Source organism: Stegastes partitus, unplaced genomic scaffold (genome assembly GCF_000690725.1).
Source record: "Stegastes partitus isolate 25-593 unplaced genomic scaffold, Stegastes_partitus-1.0.2 Scaffold223, whole genome shotgun sequence".
Classification (NCBI taxonomy): Eukaryota; Metazoa; Chordata; class Actinopteri; family Pomacentridae; genus Stegastes; species Stegastes partitus.
In genome coordinates, this window is record NW_007577954.1 from 38,880 (window position 1) to 50,781 (window position 11,902).

General features: G+C 38.9%; 1 protein-coding gene across 2 annotated transcripts in view; it reads right to left on the reverse strand.

Moving 5' to 3' along the window:
- Positions 1-4,410: 4,410 nt before the first annotated feature.
- klhdc3l (kelch domain containing 3-like) overlaps positions 4,411-11,902 on the reverse strand; it is a 13,897-nt gene continuing 6,405 nt past the window's right edge. For both annotated transcript variants that reach the window (XM_008281115.1, XM_008281116.1), the window contains exons 3-8: positions 10,805-10,887; positions 10,614-10,692; positions 9,701-9,747; positions 8,855-8,975; positions 8,194-8,383; positions 4,411-5,349 (exon numbers count right to left, since the gene is read on the reverse strand). In XM_008281115.1, coding sequence (XP_008279337.1) covers positions 4,710-5,349; positions 8,194-8,383; positions 8,855-8,975; positions 9,701-9,747; positions 10,614-10,692; positions 10,805-10,887 — 1,160 coding nt within the window. In that variant the 3' untranslated portion in view covers positions 4,411-4,709. The remainder of the gene's footprint in view (positions 5,350-8,193; positions 8,384-8,854; positions 8,976-9,700; positions 9,748-10,613; positions 10,693-10,804; positions 10,888-11,902) is intronic.

The window sequence follows — 11,902 nt, forward strand, 5'->3', positions numbered from 1 at the left end:
ATGCCACACCGCACTGATGCAGTGATTGTCATTAAAGGTGACCCAACCAAGTATTGCATGTATAAATTAGCATATTTTTAGAGGGTAAACATTTTTGTTCTTGTAAATCCTTTTATTTTATTTAATTTTTTTGATTGATCATAGGAAATATTCTAATACTTTGAAATACTGGATTTCAAAACAAAGAAAGGCCTGAAATATTTCGCTTTATGTGTAATTAACATGGAATATATGAAAGTGTACCTTTTTGTATTAAATAAAAAAAGAGAACTCTTTGACCGGCCTCTGTAGACAGACAGTCAGACAGATAGATCGGTCGAGTGAAGCAACCTGAGACTTGAACAATCAGTTCAAAGGTGAGTCAAAACATACAGCCAAGACGACATAAGAGTGACTTCAGGACGAGTCTCTGACTGTGTTGCGTGGTCCAGCCAAAGATCAGATTTAAACCCTGTAGAAAATCTGTGGACTGATCCAGAGATGGAACTTCACAGACACTTCCCATCCAGTCAAATGGAACTTGAGAAGAAGATCCAGGAAAAATAAGATGAACCCCTTAAATCCAGATGTGAAAAGACTTGAGGCTGTAATGGCTGACAAGGGGTCTTCTATTATGAACTAAATAAAGGGTCTGGAGGTTTCAGTTTTGACTGTTGTTAAATTATATTAAAAAGATCTTAAAACACATTTTCATAATTATTTTGGAATATTGAGTGTAGCTTGAGGCAAAAAACTACAGCTTTTTAAATTTAGAACTAAATTTATATTATAATAAAGAATTCTAAATCCAGTGTATGTTATGTAATAATGAAGAGGTAATACAATAGAGACTTAACACTTTGTGACAATTTGTCCAAATGTAATTACTAAATACTTTAGATTTTACATAGTCATACTTTATTGTCTACACTTTTCTATACTTGGATACTACAAAAGCCCTTCAAATTAAAGAGGGGGAAAAATTCTCTGTTTGGTCAAACTGCTCACAGCTCATGTCAGCGCTGATGATGCAACGCAGCTTCCAGTAGTTAGTAGCTCTCTCAGTATATGACAACAGTGAGCAAAAGTTGGCAACCACTGCAACAGACCAAGAGGTAATATAGTGGTGTTGAGGACTCCAGTATCCAGTCATTTGGATAATATATTATATATTTTGTCTTAGTTTTCAAGAGCAACTCTGTGTAATGTGTGGGAGCAGTAATGTAGGGCAATAGGTCAAATGAAATGGAGAGCAGCAGCAGTGTTGGATTAGGGCAGCCTGGCCTGCTGCATAATAGCTGATTAGTTTACGTTCCTCTACTTACAGAGACAAAGCACATGTCTTCTTAGAATAGATTTACTTGCCTAATCTAAACATGTATATTTAGAGTCCATTTAGCACATTCGTGATTACTTATTGCTTGTTTTTTTCCTGCTGGGATTTTAGTAAGAAAATACCTACGTGACCTTATTGTCTTTAAAAGCAGCAACTTTTGTGTTGCGAAACCAGACATTGTCCACACCCCCCTGGACTTTGGTTTAAATCCAAGTGGAGATCCCATGGTTTTCAAAGATACAACAACATACATTAGTTAGTCCATTTCTCTATATTTTATGACTTACATTTTCTGCTGCACTCATCCCAAGCCTATTAATTCCCGCTGAAGATGCAACACTTTAAAATAGTTCACAAATAGACACTCATTCATTTTTGAAAGAGTCTCAGTAAGTTCATGAACAGTGGGCACTCTAGTTTGTAGCAAGCCTAATATAAAGAGGAGGAAATATTGCATTTGTTTAGAACTATGTTTGGCTCTAGATAAATACACATTTGATGCTCTGGAGAATATTGTGTCAGAATGGTGCATGTAGGATTAAGTACAAAACAAAAAGAGCAGCAAAACAGTGTCAGCCTTACCATGTACATATTGAGAAACATAGATATGATATATCATTTAATATGATATAAACATATCAACTGGAAGCTTCTGTGTCATTGAAACACATCCTTTGGCCATTTTCAAGGGTTTTTGCAACACATTTAGTACAACTACAGTTGAGAAAGTGTAACTGACACAGAGTTACAAAGCTGTTATTTACTCTCCAATTAACTGTTTGGATTACAGAGACGTAAAAATGTCAGTTTATGGTCAGTTTTTCAGATTTCATTTTGTCCTGGGAAAAAGGACAAGAAGACTTACAGTATATATACATACCAGTGGAATTCCATTTTTCCAAAAGATATTCCCTCATGTGGTGCTGTGACGATGGTTGTGGAGAGTGCTGTCCAATGCTTTGGTTCAAAGTAGGTGTTCAGTTGGGTTGCGATCTGGTGACTCAGCATATTATTTACATCATCACACGACCCTTCCCTCTAAGGGAATAGGTGGACCTAAAACATGCCATCAAAGGCCCCCATGGCATAACAGAACCCCTGGATCCATCAACTGTAGGGGTCAACACCTTTCAGTATACTATTTAGTATTTCTAAATAATCCCAAGTGTCATTTATCTTTAGAGCCCAAGGCTTTGCAGCTAAGGAGTTGCTACTGACTGAACTTGGGTTGGGTAAGTTTTGTAAGGTGGAAATTGAAAAAAAAGAAGCCTAGGAGTTAAGGGTTATCAAGAATAACTTTTGAACTGACAAGTCCTTTAAAGCCCAGTTGATATAAATTCTGTCCATGTCCACCTGGGTCCTTGTGGAGTTCTGTGCAGACATCCACAGGCAGCACACCATTTCTGACTCTGTTTTCCCTGCATATATCAAAGTCGTAATGCAGTAATGTTAATATTTAGCCATTCAGCAATTGTGAGGTAAATATTGATTACTGGCAGGACATCACGCTAAGTCATTAAGGTAAAGCATTACAACATTGTATAATAAAGTAGAATTACACATACTACATTCACGTGCCAATCCTTGAAGTAAATATGATAAAACTACTGCTTTTCCTGAGATCCAATCAAATCAAAGTTTATTGAAATTTTGCTGTACATACACAGTAGTACAGGCAAGACGAGAGAGCGTTTCTTCAGGATCCAACAACTTAAAGCAATTTAAATAAAGAAGTGTTTGCATATCTGGATCAGCAGTTCAGCATTCTGACAACTTGTGGAATGAAGCTGTGGATCAGTCTGGAGGTTCGTCCTTTCATGCACTGGAAACGTTTGCCTGATGGCAGCAGTTCAAACAGTTCTTGGAGAGGGTGTGAGGAGTCCCTGACAATGTTCAGTGTCCTGCTCCTGCAGCAGCTCTGGAAAAGTTCTTGGACAGAGGTGAGGGAAACTCCGATGACCCTCTCAGCTCCTCTAACTATCCTCTGCAGGTCTTTTCCATCTGACATATTGCACCTGGAGGACCAAGTTGAGATGCAGGATGTCAGAACACTCTCCACCACACCTCTGTAAAAAGTCCTGAGGATGCTGGCAGGGAGAGAAGCTTGTTTCAGCTTCCTCAGGATATGCAGTCTCTGCTGGGACCGTTTGATGATCACTGCGGTGTTCTTATTCCAGCTCAGGTCCTGCGAGATCTGCACTCCAAGGAACTTGATGTTCTCCACTCTCTCCACTGTGCAGCCGCTGATGCTGAGAGGAGCATGCTCAGGATGTGACCTTCGGAAGTCAATGATCATCTCCTTTGTTTTGAGCAGCAGGTTGTTCTTACTGCACCAGCCCTCTAGGTGTTTCACTCCATTTCGGTACATTGATTCTTTGTTCCCGTGAATGAGTCCCACTACTGTGGGATCATCAGCAAACATGGTGACCTGGAATCCCTCATGTGGGGCTGCACAGTTGTGTGTTAGCGGTGTAAACAACAGTGTGAGTATACAGCCTTGAGGAGATCCAGTGCTCAGCGTGATGGAGTTGGAGATGTTCTTTTCAACTTTCGGTCAGAAAGTCCAGGACCCATCAGTCAATCAGTTTTCTTTCGGCATTAATATTCTAATAATGTGAGCTTCTTTGTCAAAACTCTAACTTCATGTGAAGAGCAAGCACTGATAATTGCTGGAAATAAAATCTTGGAATCCTCATTGTTTACATACATTTCTCTCAGTTCAAATGAATTTGTATTCAGAGGTATGCCTGAAAACTAGAGATATCCTTTATAACATGGTAGTTGCTGGTTGTGGGGTAATGCCTTTCACTGGGCTGGCCAAAAGTGTATATGGCACTGTTTACATCCCATGCTAATGACTGAGTCTTTTCTTTGCCTTTATAGGACCATCAGGCAAAATGTTGAGCCTTGGCGCCCTCTTGTGTGATTTAGGTTATACTGTAGGCATTATTGTCACCTCTCAAACTCTCAAATTGCTTTCAGTTCGTAGTGTACGAAAATAATTGTTTATTGTGCCTTAAGCAGATTTGGAAGCTTGTGGGGGCTATGTCAAAGTATGACTTTCAATACGAGGCAACATACAAGAACTGAGCATGTTGGTTTGGCGATTTTCTTTGTATGTTTCTGTAGGTATAAGTGGGGGAACACATTCAGCACACCATTCTAAGGACATTATATATTAATTCCAGTGTGCCAGCAGAAACACATAAATGTTAACTCAGAATTGCTTTTGATAACACAAAAAAGTTATAAAAATATGTCAAACTATATTGTCATTCACAAAACGTCAGTAAACATTTAAACATAAGATTTCATACAGGTGAAGTGATAATGTAACACTGTTTTTTTAATGCTTCTCCCTAATAGAAAGAAATGTAAAAATTGTTGTTGGCTGTTATGAGTCAGTCAGGGTCATTTGCCACATGGAGATAGGCTTGTGTCTGGTGCAAGGTCTTCCCCCTAGAACCAGCAGCAGATCAGGCAGATGCTGGGCAATATCTTCTGTCTCCTCCTTAAGCAGCTCCTCCTCAGTGTAGCTCCACTGTTTCCTGAAAGCTTTGTTCTCAAAGGTCAAACAGCTTCCAATCCACTGTGCATCTTTCCCCATCAAAGCTTCTTTACTTGTGTTCCCTTCTGAAGAATTTTGGAGTGTTTTGCTGTGATAGCACTTGTCTGGACTGAACGTCTCCAGCTCTATAGCAGCCTCTGACCCCAGAAAACTGAGCGGGGCAGGGAAACATTTGTTCTTAAAGGGCCTGTGTTTCCCATCTAGCGACCTGTGCTGCAGTTCGGAGCTGGAGCAGGGACTGCTGGTGTTAGACCTATAGCTGGGACCGAGCCCAACACAGCAGTGGTGAATCTTGTCAGGGGGGTTGGAGCCTGGGAATGTGCTGACTTGGTCCCAGGTCTGAGTATGAAAGCTATACCTCCACAGGCAGTTCATTGGAGAGGTTTGGCTCTCGCCTCCCCCAAAGAGAAGCATACTGTCCTTATAGGCCACAGCTGAGTGGCCCATCAGTCTGGGGGGACCGGACCTGAGGAAAACAAGCATAGGTGGTGTTAGCAGGAAGGAACACACAACACAATGTGTATTGTGTGAATTGACCTTTAGTCTGATCTCCAGCTGTGACCATGATGTAGTGGATATTCCAATGTTATACTGAACACATACAATCAGTACTGCAGAACTGCAAAAGCAGGCATGTTCTAAAAACATCTGAATTTTATAAATAGGAACAGATGTCCAGGAGGTCCTTTGGTTATCATTTCTTGACAATGTTTCTGAAACAAATCCAATCAACTCCTCTCAGCTGTCAAAGAATGTAACATGAATTAACATTATTTACAACGAAGCCCACATAAAGATGTGCAAATCTAGTTTGTTTTCCTGATCAAAGACATTTAAGAGATCATTTTAATTTAATACAACATGAATGTGCCTTTCAAAGATTTGGCTACCTATTGAAGTAAGGTAATAATTGGACTCAAATCAAAATGCTGCACCTTCTGCTAAGTAGTTGGATGGAGCTGGGCAAGGTAAGGCATGCAAGAACCTCTCCTTATTGCTCATTCACCCTTCACATACAAGGCACCAGCAGACCACGACTTGATGCTATAAACTATCTCCAGTTAGTGAGCCCTGGCCCAGTCTGTAAGTTTGATTTTCGATCTCAAGTTCTGCGTTGTAATCCTAGAATAGAATAGAATAGAATAGAATAGAATAGAAAAATACTTTATTTATCCCAGGCCTGGGAAATTACTGAATCCTGTTTAAGAAATCCTGTTTCTTCTTGTGCCCTAGTTCTGACCCTGTCCCGTGCCTGAAGACCCCACCGGCCACTACCCATCTGATTCCGTCTACCGATCATCTTGTCTGGATTATCCACACTCAGCTCCTGCTACCGAAACGTCAGCCTGGACCAGCTTCATCCCCAGTTTGTCAGTAAGCTTTGATCTCTTGCTTAGTCTTTCAGTAACCCCGTTTAGTATTTTGAAACCTGATTTGTAGTTCTGTGTAGCGTAATCGCTAAATAGTTCTGTTCATTGATTCTTTGTTTTCCTGACAGTTTTTCCACCAGCCTGCTACAGGGAACTGGTTGTTTTGATGTTGGAGTTGATGATTCCTACTTCCTGTAAAACATTATTTACAGTAAATAAATTCTCTTTTGATTGCACCCTCTCATCTGCCGAGTCTTTGTCCGCGTTTGAGTCTCTGAACCTGATCCGTGACTTGACATCCGCATTGAACTTCCACAATTGTGTGTGCAAAGTTTTACACTCACTTTCAGTTCCAAATAAAGTGAAGTAGACAATGTGGCGAGCTTACTATTCCGCTACTCTAAACAAGCAGCTTGTATTCAACTTTTCTGATTGTCTTAACAATTGTGTGTATGCCTTGTCTGTTAAAGCGCAACTCAGCCTGAATCTTTTTAGTCACTTATATAGTCGAGCTCTTCCTCTCATACATACATGAAAAAGTCTAGTATTACTCAGAACTATTTTTTGCCTTATTTGTTACTACAGACTACAATATGAATTTTCACAGTCTCTTCTTGTGAGCCTGTATTACTCAGTGACAGGTTATGTGCCACCTTCAGCCATCTGGAAATTGTACACAAAGATGAACCAGACTTATGGAGGTCCACAATTCTCTTCCTGATATCATGGCTGATTTTCCATGTTGTCACAAAAGGAAGCAGAGTGTTTGAGGTGTGCCTTAAAATACATCCACAGGTGTGCCTCCAATTAACTCTGATGTTGTCAATTAACCTATCAAAAGCTTCCAAAGCCATGACATCATCATCTGGGCTTTAACAAATAATTAGACGATATAATCTTAGTGTATGTAAACTTCTGACTTTGAAGAAAGTAGTAAAAAATTCTCTAACGAAATCTCTCTCTCATCATTCCGTAATTTAGCAAATAGAAATAATGGTGGTAATCCCAACTGACCTAAAACAGGAAAAGTTTAGTCTGATTTAATGTCAGACAGTGAGAAAAAAAAGGTTATGTGTTGTTGTACACATGACTTCTACGCAAACCTCTGGTTCCAACTGTAGCTACATCTTGCTCCAACAATCACTCTTCCTGTGACACACCCACTGTACAGGCTTACACAGCCTGACACATGTCAGACCCTTCAAATGTGTGACAGTAAGCTTTATCTTGAAATAATAATGTTTGGACAGTTAACCAACCAGATCTAAAGAATCAAAAAGTTTAGATTTGTTAAAGAATGAGTTAAAATCTGGTAAATATCTATTTTTTCCTCAAGTTTTAACATGTCCATATGATGTTTATTTGTACAGTCCCAGAGACATTTCAAGGACAAAATAAACAGGCAATACTATGATTTAGTATTTCCAATTTCAAACAGCGTACCAGCAAAATTCTCAATAACACAGATTTAGGATTTGCTTCTGGATTTCATACATAACAAACCTGAAGAAGCAATCCTTTAAATTTGCAGGGTGCAATTATACAACTTGCCATTGTGTAGTGCACAGCAGTTTTACAGTGTTTGAGGAGAGGGGAGTTGATGTGCTTAAGTGAAAGCGTGCGGGAAATGTGGGTGGAGAGATGTAGGGATTCCAATAATTGCTTATTCTAAAGTAAACAGTGTTATTTTAAGAAAAATGTAATGGGAAAACAACTCTAAATATGAAGCTTTTTAAATTCTGTATTTCAGTGGATTAATTAATGACCAGAGAGGGACTTTAAGCAGCAATATTTTACATTTTGAAGACAGTAAGAGTTCTCTTGGAACCTAGCCAAATGTAATGTATTCAGCATGTTGACATCCTTCTGCATATTCAGTAGTACATTTTACTGCACTACTGGCCATTTCCAAAAGACCAAATAACAGATGAATCACTCACTTGTTTTTGAGGGAACTCCATGTCTGGCTGGTGGAATTCCACTTCCAGAAGTCTCTCTGCTCCCGCAAGCCTTTTAAGCCCCCAAACAGGTACATGCAGCCCAGATAGGCCATGGCCGAGTGACTATGTCTAGGACCGGGCCCTAATGAGCCCTGCTGAGAACCACTCAGCACCGACCAAGTCATGGTATCTGTCATGCATGTAGACACACACGTACCAACAATTACAGCACATATTGCAGCTTGCACTGTAAACACACAGTGCAAGCAGTGCACATGAAATAAAGGCTGAGTCACAACATGTTACCGTCTTGATAATCAAGCTATGAACACAGAGCTTTCTGTGTGCAGACGCATGTGAGACAGTCTGCAGAAATGCTTGTCTGACAACGTAAAAGACTTTTCCACATAACATTACATAAACCTCCCTCATTATTTGTATAGAACGTATGCCCTCAATCTTGTTGTGTCAAAGGCAAATTTACACCATGACATCCTTAATACAATCGGAATAAATATATTCTAAAAACTTGGATGGACAACTAGTTCACGTGAAAGAAAAATGTGTCAAAATTGCAGAGAGAGGCTGCTGTAAAGTGGATTTCCCATTTTTTAATAGGGTTTTTTCCCCCCACATTGTAACAAAAATAAAATGTACTCACCAAACTCCAACTTCCAAAAGTCCTGTGAGGATCCTTTTATGTCTACAAAACCTCCATACATGAGCATGGCAGAGCCAACCACCACAGCACTGTGTCCTTTTCTGTTGGTAGGCATTTGGGTCTGCAAATATGGAAACAAAAACACAACAACACACACAAGATGGCAGGCTATTAACTCGAAGGTATATTTCCTTGTATTTAGATTTTTTGTTTGATTTTTTATTTTTTTTTAATGTATTTGTCTCATTAAGGTTCTCCAGAGAGCCCATAAGACTACATCTCACATAACTGGATTTAAGACAGCAGGGAGTAGACAAGTTCTAGCCTTGCACTTTCCCAAGCTCCTCGTTGTGGTTTATATCAATACCTGTGAACTGTATTTTCTTTACAACTGTAAATATACTTTTGATTCAATACGTGTTTTTTTTCTAGAATCGATGTTCTTAACATTTCTTAATAATTCTTTGGCATTTAAATTTCTTAATAATATAAGTGTGAAGATTACTATATTATCCAATGAAATGCATGTTATTATTTTTTTTTTTTTTTAGTTTTTGTCCTGTACTGTAATGTCATTCTTCTGTTGATAAAGGTTTAACCTTGCTTGCTAACACTATTGATAATAGTATGGCAGCTATTCTGCGACTTTTTTACCAATGCTGTTTTCGTTCACAAACAAACAGCAATGCAGTACATTCACTTATGTGCCATTAAGGATCGAATCTTCTAAAATTGTTCTCTATAAGAAAACTAACAAAGAAACTTGGCAGGAGCGAGAGGAACAGATAGTTGTTTCATAATATCTGCTACAACGCCATATTATCCTAAAATGAAAGCATTGTGTACCTGAGGACTTCTTGTCTTTCCCTGGCAGTGTACCCACTTCTGCTTTGCTGAAACACACACACAGCAAAGGAAAATAAAGTAAAGTAGAGCCCTAATTGAAAATAAATTAGTTCATTGAAAATGGTCATGATAGTCCTCAAAGCCAGTCCATGTCCAGCAGAACAACATTAGGCAGATTGGTATATGTCAGATACTATATAAAACATCATTTAATTTAAACTACAGCACTGAATTTAACCAACAAAACCAAAGCTACACATAGCTGTTTTGGTCCAATGTTAAGAAAAAAAGTTACCTGGAAATGCAAGCCATACATATGGGTAATTTAAAATACATAACCACCTTAGTTGTCTTCGTAGGAAGTATTACCTTCCTTGTAAACACATTTTTTTAAACACAAACATGGGGAACTATTGTTTTTCACCCACTGTACGGTGGACATAGTATTTAAATGAACCATGTCAAGTACAAGACATATGTCAAAGAGGTGATAATCAATTAAAGTTATGTTGAAACAGGCACGCAGCTTGGCCAGCCAAACTAAAACAGGCAGGAACCAACAAGCTGTGGAATTTTGAAGTGTAAGTAACAGCAACATGCAGCTCAAGGTAGCTTTAGGTTGTTGAAGTTACTTCACATGACTAATATTTGTTAGCATCAATTGTATTTTCCTATGTTACTGCTAATTATGCAGGTATTGCAAACGCATCAGAGTGTGACTGCTTTCACAGGTTTCACAATCAGGTGTGAGCCATCGTAGTGAATAATCTCACAGGGGCTTGGAGGTGTGAGACGGGAATCAACATGTAACAACAAGTTTTATCTTTTAAGCCTGACAGTGTGCTGACAAAACCTTGAGGACGAGTAGCTGGTTTAACTTGCACCATGCATGCACCTCCACACACAAACTCACCAATGTCAAATACCCAGAGAGCACATCTACACTTGTTGTACGCGGAATCCAACATGCCTCCAAACACATACAGGAAACCCTGAAAAGATCGCAACACCAAGCAGTGTCACAAGATACATAAGCATTGTATGATAATTTACATATAACAAATGCATTCAAAGTGTATTAAGAGTTTCTTAATTAGTGTGTACCTCATGAGCCACCATAGAATGTTCCTCTAGCTCCTCTGGTGCAGCTTCACTGGTACAGTTCAACTCTGTCCATTCGTTATACACTAAAATATTAAACACAGTTGTTTGATTACCTGAAGATCTCCACTGTTTCCAGCTGTTCTATGTGATGCAGCTCATTCTCCACTGTTAACTTGCTTTAAGTAACACACATAATATAGAGTTAGTAGAGTTGACGTCTATATATGTTGCAATACCAACGTCATTCATATTTTTGCCAATTCCTACTTGTTGGCATCATAGTATATAAATAAGGATGATGTGCAACCACTTCCTCATTGTACAGATGTGAAGCCAAAATATTGCAGAAATGGACAGTGCTGGCTTCTGGTGGCATCAAATCGAGTCTGGATAGGACAGACATCACAATCGTAACTGTCTTAGACTGTCATGGATGCTTGCTGTGTGCTTCTTGTATGCTATAAATAAATATATATACATATATATACATATATATATATATTTTAAAAAAAAGCTTCTTTCTGTCTCGTCTATAAATGACTTGTACCCTTAGCTTACCAGACATTACATTAGAATTAATTTACTCATTAGGTTAGCCTTCAAAACACAAATTCAACTTCGTACATAAACTGCAATAATCCTCGAGATCTCTCAGAATAGGAGTTAGCACAGTTTACAGCAGAACAACTTATGTTGTGGTTGTATATCACACAGTTAAGGCAAGAACCGGTCAAGATATTTTGGCTTTGCTTTAGCGACTAGTCACGTCGTCTATCATTATTAGTGTAGCTCAATATAAATATTTCAAAGCTTTATTTAATTTTGATGATTAGCACTGATAGTTCATGAAAATCATGCAATCACTGGGAAGACTGCTGACTTTAAAGTTGTCAAGAAGACGATTGTCAACACCCTCTACAAAGAGTTCAGGCCACAGAAGGTCACTGCTGAAAAGGCAGCTGTTGTCAGAGTGCTGTATGAAAGCATATTGTTGGAAAGTTGACTGGAATGGAACAGTGTGGTAGGAAAAGGTGCACAAGCAACATGGATAGCTGCTGCCTTGAGAGGATTGTCAAGAAAAGTTGATTCAAGACCTGG